The sequence below is a fragment of the Nelumbo lutea genome, chromosome 5 (genome assembly GCF_056320005.1).
Source record: "Nelumbo lutea isolate HS-2025 chromosome 5, American lotus-T2T, whole genome shotgun sequence".
In the NCBI taxonomy this organism is placed as follows: Eukaryota; Viridiplantae; Streptophyta; class Magnoliopsida; order Proteales; family Nelumbonaceae; genus Nelumbo; species Nelumbo lutea.
This window is the reverse complement of record NC_142688.1, coordinates 34051895-34063625: the sequence shown is the minus strand read 5'-3', so window position 1 is coordinate 34063625 and position 11731 is coordinate 34051895. Positions and strand designations below refer to the sequence as shown.

Sequence of the window (11731 nt, the reverse complement as noted above, 5' to 3'; positions counted from 1 at the left end):
AATTTGATGTTAAAAGTTAAGCCCACTAGTTGAAATTAAAAAGAAAAATAAAATAAAATAAAATACATCCACTACTTCCCAGATTCTACTCTGCCATGATATTCTTTCTACCCAAAATGCAAATGGTATAACATTGAGAACTGGTGCTTACTATTACTACTTTATTTCTCATTCCCAATTCTTATACATGTGAATGAGAGAGAGAAATCTCCCATGACCTTTCTCACAATCATATAAACCTCCGGTCCACCCTTAGGTTTTAATAACATTTCCTATAATTGTTATTCAAATTAACTTTTAAAAATAGGGGGTTTTACCATTCAGTCCAGATCCTGTCCTGTGGATTGATGCCAAATTCACGGGCAGGATGTGAATACTAATATACTAGGAGGGGGCGCAGTCCAAAAATTCCTTTAAAACACCACATTTACCTTTATAACCATCCTGGACCTAGTTGTAAATAAAGTCTCTCTTTTCTCTTCAACACCTAAATTTGATGAGTTGGCCTGGATCTTCACACCACATTTACCGTGTTTTTTTGGCAGAATGGCAGGTGATCCAGACTCAAATTTGATATCTTGAATGACTTTTCCTCCTGGAAATTACTTTTAGGCTCAGTTTGAAAAACTATAGTAAAAAACAATACAAATACATAATAATGCTCAGATGTGCGACTATTATGATCTGTGACGATGCTGCATCCTTTTCCAAACTGCTCTATCACAAAGATAAGGTTGTACGTTGTCTGAGTAATTCTATTTTCATTTTCCCGGTTGGATTATTGTTATCTTCATTGGTTTATCTGGAAATGCCATCTCATCAACTGCTTATCATCCATCAATAGGCAACCATTGCTATCTTCATTGTTGTTGCCGCATAATATGTTAAGAAGCTTGGAGCAATGATAGAGAACCATGCCTGTGCCGGTGGAAAAGAAGGTAATAAGAAGATGTGGCTTGTTGAACAATAAGATGCCTCACATCCATAATATAATATAGTGATCAGGAAGACAATGCGCCACCATTAACAGAAGTTGACGTGTTGCCAACCGCACTTTCTATGTATTTTGTTACCACCTTTATCTCCTTCCTCGTCTTTTCTCAGGGCGGATTAAGGATTCACAGACTAATTCGCATTCTGCGGTTGAATCTAATTCCCTGTCTACTATCACAGCCCTCAAATCTTGTCGGAGTCGTAAATGGCAAGCTGTGAGTCTTAGTCTTTTCAAAAGTACTTTAGCTCTGATGGACCAGCTTCATGGAGCCTCCTTGTCTCAGTACTGTTTTCGTGAACTAAATCTATAGGATATGAGGCGATATAATTCTAATTAGTACAAAAAAGAAAAATCTAATATAACATACCCACTAACAACAATTTCAACTAACATTTAAATTAAATACTCCCCTTTTGAAACTTCAAGACTCATGCACAGGGCCGCTTTAATTAACAGGTTACAGTAGTCACACGTAGCTCACATAGAAATTAACATGCACGTACCACTTTCAGTTCAGAGAGTTCGAAATCTTAATTTCTTTGGACTTAGTTTTTTTTCATTAAAAAGCAAGGGTTCTTGCAAGAATAATTTGAGCAGAGATGATGCAGGTGCGCGCCTCGGCTTTGTTCAGACGCTATTGCATCCGTGTCGGTGTCGTGAAGTCATTGATGGTTTTGCAAGTATGCCATAACTGTATTTTTGTATTTTGCTTAATTAAAGCTTTGGGACGAGTGATGTCTCAAAGTTTTGCAATGTCCAAAGATTCCAACTTTTGAACTCTTGGGGAAGAGGAAGAAGATGCTGCCTCAATGGCCTAAAGCTAGCAAATGGCTCATCGATTACTATTGTATATGTTTATCCATAGTCCATAGTCCACACCACATTTCAAAGTGTAAATCAATACTTAAACATTGGTAAAGACCCCATCTCTGATCATGCTCCTCCTCTTTTAATTTGCCGAAAACATTTCATTTAATAGTGTTCTTTTGTTAGAAAATGTTAATCGGGTAAATAAAGACAATTTATTTCCAATGAGCACAAATATAAATACATATAAAATAATAATACAAAATATAAGACTTTGCGTTCTATATATTTGTATTTGTATTCATATTTCTAACAATAAGCCTAAAACAATTGCATGTTTTGTATTAAAAAGGGCATTTTAATCTCACAACAACAGTATGGTCAAAATTTTCCTTTTGGCTGCGTTTGGTAGAGGTGTAAAATGGAACCGGGGTAAAATCGGTGTGAAATTATATTTTACCATTTAATTACATCGATAATCGACGTAATAAATACATCAAAACACCTCTCTCTCTCTTCTCCACTTCTTCTTCTTCTCCTTCTCTCTCGCTCACTCGCTCGCTCTCTCTCTCTCTTCTCCTTCTCTCTTAACAGCTGGTGGTCTCTATCAGAGCAAATTCAGCCATTGAAGACCTACTGTAAACCGAAGCAGAGGAGATCAATAGTCACGGTGAAGATGAACTCGTTTTAAGGAAGCATCTCCTTACCTGACTCTATTCACATTATGTGGTATCTACTCTACCCGTTGCATTCATCGTTATTTGCAGCCAGCTCAATCAGCCGCCCTCTTCTTCTTCTCCTTCTACTTCCCCCTTCCCTTCTTTCTTGCTTTCTCCTGAGAAACAGTCCAGTCAATCCTCCCTTTCTTTCCTTCTTCCTTTCCCTCCCCTCCCCTCCCCTTCCCCTCTTCTTCTAGTTTCCTTTCATCTGGCCACCCACCACCCAACTTCACTGAGCACCACCTGATATTGCAGTACCATCACTGTTTACGACAGCTGCACCTCCATACAGCAAACTCGCCGCCTCCATCTCTCTTATCTCCTACTTTCTCTCACCTTGTCTCTCTCGGTGTCTTCCCATCAGCGCCATCATTGATAACAGCGGCTGCCTCAAACAACGATCTCGATCATCGTCCTCGTCAATCAGTCGTTGCCAGCACACTCATCGAACTCAATTCACTGTGGGGGCTGGGAAATCATAACCGGGCCGCGTTCTCTTAACCGAATCACAGCAGCTAGGGTTTCCCATCTTGCAGCATCAAACCCATAGTTTCTGCTGCATTTTCGTGCAGTTAAAAGATGGGGCTCGACAAGGAAGCGAGTTCGTCTTCTTATCGCCTCTGGCCACTGGCCAGAGAAGACACACCACTTATCGGAAAGGCAGCGGCAAAGGGAGAAGATTTTACAACGATCGTCGAAACACACAAGAGTGTAAAACGAGAATAAAGGCATTTTTCTTTTTACACTCAGAAATCTAATCGATGTTAAACTCCATCGGTGTAGTTTTGTATTTATACAGGAAACCTGAATAAATAAGATAAGGGTGTTATACTTACCTAGGAATATGGTCCAAAACCTGAATCAAGATTTCCTATTCACTTTCTCTACGTGCACATTAGGTAAGTACGATATGGTAAGCATGTCAAATGAGCACTTGAAAATTTTTTTACACCTGTCTTTTAAAATACCCCCAACCTCCCCTTGCCAAAAGTTTCCTATAGGAAAACTCAACTTTATGTAAACCCTACAGCTGCTTGCAAAACATCGCGGGGGAAGTTGGTTCGTTGAGCTTAAAAACATAGTTGGTCTGCTCCAACTTTTTTATTTTTTATCTTCAAAATTCAAAAAAAAAAAAAACAAAGAAAGTAAATGTCCATTGATCAACTTTAATTTCCCCACCCTACTCCAATATAAAAGAACGATGCCTACATTTACATATCGTATGGGAAGTTGATCCGCTCCAAACCCAACAAATTAATTAATAATAGCTCTAGTTTTCAATTTATGTTAAATGTAAGTGGTGCAACAAGATTCCAAGTACAAAATATGCAGCCTACACAAGTAGCTATATATAGCTACCATGGAAATGTGTATATCGGTCATGTAATCACTAGCTTCATGACTATCTTTTAATTTCAATGACCAAATTGCTCAACCAGGAATCTATTCTTGAATTATCAATTATCGAACACCCTCCCTTGGATCAACTAATGCTTTAATTATACACAAAGTGAGTCATGTTGTCCGTCTGATTCCTTCATGTCTTGGCAATATTCTTTCTCATCGGCAATTGTTGGCTTTCTCTGACCATTTGCTGCTTCTCTACTCTTTCCCCATAAGACACTGTAAAGGCCTCCAGCCAACAAAGTTGCGCCTAGCACACTGCAAACATGCAGAGTAACGACCCAATTATATACGTTAGGTAACGTAACTAAGTGGATTAGATTTCTTAACTGAAACTCAATCTCTAAGGTTTTATCAAAAATTAGAAAGAATCATCACCTCCCCAGAGTAATTAGTTCGCCTAGGAGAAACGCCGAACAGATAATGGTGATGATAAAAGAAAGAGGGGTTGACATGGCTAGAAAGACGGGCCCTTTCTTCTCAACGCACCATGCTTGTAGGTAGAACGTAATCCCTGTAACCACGACTCCCTACCATTGATATATGAATACAACAAGCTCAAACTTTATACGTAAGAAAAACGGTATCAATCTCAGAGAACAAAAAGGGTGTCTAGTGTAATTACACAGTAGGCCACAGCAAGAAGCCCAACATCCCAGCTCAGCTTCCATTGGTTGAGGTTTCTCTCAAAAGCAATGCCAATGACAAACGACTGAATGGTGCTGAAAAAGCACTGAAGCGCTGTGAGGAGAAGCTTTGATGGGTAAGCCATCAAAACCCGTCCCTGTCCAATATCAGATTTTAGAGTAAGGTCGCTCATTTCCAACCTTGCTTACAGAAATATAAGTAAGACAGTAAGAGTTAAAGACATCATGACTAGCGTACCTGGAATACAAGCCACAAACCCCACAAGGTGTTTGATGTAAGCATGAGGAAACAGCCCTTCACCCATGTCTTGGTGGTGTGTGCAAGGCCCAGATTTTCCTCACTGTTTCGTTTTCCAAAAGGGTGATGATTCATCAAGGGTTTCAGATGTGGTCCCTTATAGAAGGCAAGAATCATGGCACCAGCCAAACAGAGTGTCACACCTACAATCTTGGCTTTCCCTGAGAGGGTCCTCAGTTTGACAGTTTCCATCCTGTCACAGAAGTAGATATATATAGATATATAACTAAGGATATTAATTAATTAATTAGACGATGGATCATAAAACAAGTGATGTTTCACTGAAGAACTTCTACTAATGTGTGGCAACCACTTTTCCGAGTAATTTGTTGTCATTTCTCGACTCAATATGCATTTGCTTTGTTACTTGTTTGGGTAAATCATATCCTAGTTTAATTATTTGTTCTCAAATTTATGGCTAGGCAAATATTTCTACCTAGTACTTAGGGTTTGGTCTGGAACTAGGCCCACGCTAAGCGTAGGACGATGACCTAGCCTGAATCCCACACACACACACATATATATATATATATATGGTGGGGATAAGGCTTGGATGATGGGTGATATGCATGACATATGATATGGACTTATATATATACATGCATTATGCATATTACCTATTTTGTAGTGGCAGAGCTTCATAGGGATGAGAAGCTTGGAATTACACCCTAGAGACAATGTAGTACAAATCTTTTCCTTTCCATTCTATCTTTTTTTCTTTTTGTTCAATGTGAGATCATCTCTCCTGTAAAAGACACATTACAAATCTTTTATCACAATTTGAACCCAAATTCCTTCTGTCATTTTCTTTGTCGTTTTTAGAGCCTTCATGTTGAAGCAAACTACCGGGTCACTCTAGTGCCTTCAATGTTATTATAGTTATTATTCAAAGTCAAGTACAGATCATATAGCTACATAAATAGCAACATTAATTGGATTTACTGACCATTTCATGATCATGAATTAAATCAATTTGGTGTGGAACCATAATGATCGTCTAGCACCAACCACCAAATTAATCATTCTAGCTCAATGCACATGTTAGAAAACATGAAGATTTTTCTTCAAATTGGGTACCTGGCCTTCACAAAACTAAGCCTACTTATAATTCTTAGAACAACCTAATTATGACCCTATTCCCTCTTGCTCCTTTTTTTTTTCTGTTCTTTTTAAGTCCAAATTACAGTTGCACCTCTAATAAGTACTAATGACGGTGGAAAGAAACTCTGTTAATTCGTTATTAGAGATTATTGGTTACAGTTTTAATCATGTGAAAAAATAAAAATCCATCTTATTAACTTTATATGGGGCATTATGTCATCCTTTATAAATTGTAGGTAGGACCGTATCCAGTCCACCCCTCCCAACACCCTTTGATATAGCTGAATCCAATGTTGGGTAATGACCTTTATTTAAGGTAACAGATATTATTAAAGTAGCTTTTTAAAAGCCAAGTAAATAATAATGATTATTAGACTGTAGGGTTTTCATGTATTGCACAAAGAGAACATTCTGTCCGATCATCATCACTGGAGCCTACTCTCTGATTGATATCAACGTGGTCATAGTTAAGACTTGCTGGTCCCCAATTGGGCATCTGCAGCAACTGTGATTTCACCTTGGACCCAAAACTTACTAATGGGTCGGGTACCCTGGTAATTGATAACCGGGTACTATACCCGTTTACTCCATTATCGATCCTTGGTTGCTAATTAATATATTTTCCCTCTAAAACTGTTAAACATGCACGAGTGAATGATAACCTCTGCAATCATATTCATACCCGTGGAAGAATCACAGTTGTTTACCTAAAAAAAGGGAAGAAGCATACTCTATAGCTTTCACAGTGTTTCTACTATGTTTCTTTCTCTTTTAGGCCCTAGTAATTTCTAGAACCAACCGAATGTCACATGGGTAAATTGTCTGTTAGGTGCAAAAATGTAATTAATTAACCTTCTGCAACTACTCTAGCTACAGGATCAAAACTGGTTTTGATTTGCTTTATGGAAATATGGAATAGAGTAGATGCCATAGCCACTTGACCATTATAGAAAGAGGTCATCATATATCCCATATAGTGTTTCATGAGGTCAAGTTTGAAACCCCACCCTCTTTTGGAATTGCTTCCATCTCCAAGTTTCTACTTTGTACCGTAATTTGTAGGAAAAAAACATCTAGCCTTTTGTCAAACTGGACTTTGAAGTTTCGAAACCAAAAACGTAACGAAGAGCTAGAACCAAAGTTCAAACTCAACTATGGCTCATTGATTTGTTTTTTTTCCTTTTCCTTCTTATTTCCATTTTCATTTTAAATTCTCGAGCTAGAAATGCAACGAGTTTTTATTCTAGGGTTATTTGGAAACAATGAAACAAAAGTTATAATTGAACCCAACCAAAAAAAAAATACCTGAGCAAAACAGCCAAGAAGAAGGTGATAACAGGAAGGGTGTTTGAAGTTGCAGAAGCCAAAGTTGCAGATGTATAAATTAAGGCGACACCATAAATAGTCAGGCTGGAAGTAATCCTGAAATCAAAAAACCCAACTTCAGATTCTGAAAACTTTTGTCTTAGATCAAACCTATAAAGAAACCAGGTTCACTAGTTGATCAGCAGACATACCCAAATAGAGAGAGCATGAAAATCTTGCAGAAGATGGGGAATGACAGTGGAGGTGCTCTTTTTCTACGAAACATAGAGATCAGTAAGAATAACCCCTTAGTAGTAGAGGAACTTGAATACAAGTCGTCAGTCATCAGGTCTGCCCATTAATTCTCTCGTTTGTGGTTGGAACTTTTCAACTCATAACGGAACCATACATGAAAATGAGCATGACCCTAAACTACGACCAACTAGAAGAGGGGGAAGAAGAAGAGGAAGAGGGAGCTTCTACCTTTCGAAGAAAATGGCGAAAGGGAGTAAGAATATGGTTGCAGCAGCCTGTCTATAGAAGACAAACACAAAGTTGTTCATGCCTGTATTGAATGCAGCTTTTGAGATCAAGAACATTCCAGCGTATATGATTTGCACCAGAACCACAGCCAGATAAGGCTTCCTTTCATCCATTGTTATAGGATCAAGTTTCAACTGCTTCTGCAAATTAGATCAAACAATTAGAGGTATTTATACAAGTTCCCTTAGTGAGCTCGTGAGAAAAGTCGTAGCTACTGTTTCTGTCACGTGTATGGTAAGGATCATAACCTCTTTAAGGGTAGATGGTTTAATTATAGGAGGTGTTTGGGTTGTTTACGATATCTTGAACTTGAAGACTATTAATTTATGGGAAGGGTCTCATTGAGTTATTAAATTGTGAGAACCCTACCACCTCCCCACAAGTCATGTTCTATGTAGGAATTGCAAATTCTTTCTATATTTTTGACAAAATGGCCGACTGCCACTTTAGTTTTATCACGGGATATATATCAGAGCCAAACGTTCTTATTGAGCATGTTCTATCCATTACTGAAAGGAAAAAAGAAAAAGAAAAAACAAAGGGACGGTTAGTGATGGCTGACATGGAAATGATGCTTCATTAATCTGATGAATGCATGCTTTACAAGTCTACTTTTAACTTATATATATATATATGTGTATATATTTCATGGTGCTTGTTTTAATTGCGGTTCACTAAATCGCTGATTTCTGCAATAAAAGCTTTAATTTAGTGGGATATATAGTTTAATAAGTGAAAGGCCACAGCTGGGACACTGTCCAAGCATTTTTCTTAGTCATGTTTGATCCCTTATTCATGAGGCTTCAAAGACAAGAGTTATATCACTTCACTTATTCCTCCCAAAAATTCTCCACAAGACAATAAAATACGGAGTAGGAAAGACTCAAATTACTTAATATTCATGCTTCACAGATAAAAGTGAAATGATGAATCTCTTTTTTAATTGAAAACACAACTGTTTGGGACTTTAGGCTTTTGAATACTGATTGTTAATTAAAGACTGGAAAATGTAGGATGTAGCTAGGAAGATAGGAACTGTATAGTATACCTCCTCAAGCCCTTAATCATGGTTTAAGGGGTTCAAACGTGAACAAAACTCTGGTTCCTTCTGGGAAGGAGGAAGAGCTGGAGCTCAAAGCTACGCCGCCCATGTTTCAATGAATCTAAAACTTCACCTGATCAACATGGGTTATGTGGCCTGCGGTTTCCTCCTTCCCTCCCTTCCATGAAGTAGCAGAAGTAAACTTTCCAAAGGCAGAGCAGGTATAGGTCTCGACTTGTTCTTGAATATATTGATAACTATGACCACCTTTAAGCTTAAACTGAACTGCTTTTTCAAACAAATTAATTGTCTGATAGTTCAGGTAATTAACTTCACTTCACTTTCATTTAACTGTGCTTAATCTGATATAGAAACTAAGTGCAAGCTATTTGGGTCTTTCATCTGTATACGTCAATTGACAAATCAAACCATTAGTTAATTAGCAGTTTAGCACAACAATATTCCAGCTACCTCGGTCCCTTGGCTTACATGACAGAAGATAAAATACTTTTGCAAATTTGTTGAGAACAATTAAGCACTACTTTAGAAAGGCAGTTCGGCCGTTTACGGAAGCAAATTGTCTTTTCACTTAAAGTAATTTAATTTGTTGATAACCATTGACCAATCTTTGTTGCGACATACAGGCTGGGAACTGGGAGTAAGATATTAGAAGACATAATACTTGTTTGAAAGAGAGAGAGGGTTTGAAGCCAAAGCACTTAAGTTTCATAATTCATATAATCCAACATGATTTCTGGCTTGAAGCATGTTCATTATTCTTTATTTTTTTAACCATTTCCTTCCGAATTCTAGAACCCAAATTGTTTTAAACCCGAATCATTCTCATACGTTTTCTTTTCTGTAACATTATATTTTTCTAGCATTAGCTCAACCCAGATATATTCACAGCCATAATTAGCTAATGAATATGGAACTATGTGCACATTAATGGTAATATATATAGAATCATTTACACCCAAACCCAGATACCATTGCACATCTGTGAAGCGCAGATATTAATTATAAGAGCTACTTACGACCAGACTCCAGTGGACCTTTGGCATTGTGGGCAGTCTTGTAACAAAAAGTTGATTCGCCTTTTACACACAAAAGGACGTTCCTGATCTTCATTCTTCACCACATCCATCAACTTTTTTGGATAGAAATAAAAATGGAGAAGAAATCCAGTTGTATTAGAGGCCATTGCATTGTATGCCCAAGAAAAGAGACAAGCGCATCGATAATGCTTTTCTCACGAGGTCAGGTTTTCTGATGTTACAGAACTGCTTTGATCTTTAAAGCAGAGAAGGAGATGTTGATTGCACACTTGCATTTTAGGCCATTATAAGCAAAATGATTGATAGGCTGAGGTCCGGTTTTACGCAAAAGCAATGGAGACAAACTATATGTGCTTACACATGGCCTTTAATTTTCCTAACACGCCAAAAGTGGGAGAAGCATATTCAGACTGATGGTTCGGGGATTCTTCTCAGCAAATTAAGTAGAGGGATTCTTCCGACCATCGTGATTGGTGAGTCCCAAGCATTCTCCCACAAAGCAATTTCACTTTGGGTTTTGATGGAATGGAAGAGCGTGGCTTCCATATATTCTTGTACGTAAGCTTGTAAAATAATCAGAGCTAGACAGCATGCGAGAAAAGGAGCTTATATATGTTTAAGTAGACTGCAGTAAAAGTACCACCGTTTCTGTTGCTAGTGCACCCAAAAAGATTGAATTCACATCAGAAATAATCACACCGTCAGGAATTCATTGAATCTTGTAAACTTTTACAGTCATATACAGTACAGAATGTTCAAACGTTGGAAATGTTATATGTAAAACGATCGTGCATATAACCTAACTTGGAAGTTTCAAACATGAAGGCTTCCTTTGATGAACTCCAAACTAAGTTGCCACGTGGAAAATTCTTTTGTGTTAATACCCTAGTAGGGAAACTTGCTAAACCACCTTGTACATATGAGTGGAATAAGAGAGACCTATTACTATTGTTTGATGATACAATGTCAAACTTGCTTGAATTTGGGTGCAAGATTTGTGCATGTGTTTGGGAATTGGCTCAATACACCCAATCTGACCGATCCAATCACTTTTATCAGATTCAACCACGCCCAGAGAAAGACCAGCTGATAATTGCTTGACATCTTTGGTACTTGTTCTTCCGGTTTAGAAAGGTAGCTTTTAGGAGGCTAAACTCATTATTGTTGATTAGGTTCTCAGCTGGCCTCAGTGGTCTCTAGACTTATATACTTGTATAGATGCCTAATATTTTTGTTTTTGCTTATTTAGGCTCTGTTTAGATAAGGTTTTCCCTTTCGAGCTTTGGGCTATTGTAAACAAAAACGAACCAATTAAAAGTCTGTTTGGCATTGACACCATACAGGAAACAAGCGGTGATGTATCTACAGTATTAATGTATGTTCGGCATCGGTGCTGCTGATGTGTGGGTTGGAAGTATCATTTTCTGAGAAAATTATGCTTTTTTTTTATTGGAAACGTTGTTATTAGATAAGGCGTTTCCTGGAACAATAATAATACTTTCTGTTTGATACTAGTGCTCCATATATGTATACAGCAACAGTACCCATTATGAGAACTCTACGTCCACTGCCACATCATGTCCTCATTGGCAGCAACGAGCTCCAATCTGAGAAAATGTCAAATTCGGCGTTGCTCTAAATCATGCCTTCTCGATTTCTAAGTCGTGGCTTGGAGCACCATTTTTTATAGAAAAACGGTTCCAAACATATTGACATTTCCTGAAGCACCATTTTTTTTCAATGTGGCACTGATGCATCAACTGTTTTCTGGAGCAAGGACATCGGTGCCAAACATGCGCTAATTGTTTTGAGT

The 11731-nt window shown here is 37.9% G+C and overlaps 1 protein-coding gene across 1 annotated transcript; it reads right to left on the bottom strand.

Annotated features, from left to right (window-relative positions):
• Positions 1-3774: 3774 nt before the first annotated feature.
• Positions 3775-9079, bottom strand: LOC148851595 (WAT1-related protein At5g64700-like). The gene is made up of 8 exons (XM_088942789.1): positions 8867-9079; positions 7759-7958; positions 7488-7550; positions 7276-7392; positions 4810-5062; positions 4550-4708; positions 4303-4454; positions 3775-4182 (listed from the first exon to the last, which is right to left on the bottom strand). The coding sequence occupies exons 2-8, from the start codon at positions 7929-7931 to the stop codon at positions 4020-4022; spliced, it is 1080 nt and encodes a 359-aa protein (XP_088798915.1). The 5' UTR covers positions 7932-7958; positions 8867-9079; the 3' UTR covers positions 3775-4019.
• Between the last annotated feature and the right edge of the window lie 2652 nt (positions 9080-11731).

What these genes read in the sequence shown, in the direction of transcription:
- LOC148851595 (XM_088942789.1), bottom strand. Translation starts at nt 7,931, where the DNA reads ATGGATGAAAGGAAGCCTTATCTGGCTGTGGTTCTGGTGCAAATCATA. An exon ending in TTCATGCTCTCTCTATTTGG is followed by an intron (nt 7,393 to 7,487) that starts GTATGTCTGCTG and finishes TTTTGATTTCAG; the next exon opens with GATTACTTCCAGCCTGACTA. An exon ending in TTCTTGCTGTGGCCTACTGT is followed by an intron (nt 4,455 to 4,549) that starts GTAATTACACTA and finishes TATCAATGGTAG; the next exon opens with GGAGTCGTGGTTACAGGGAT.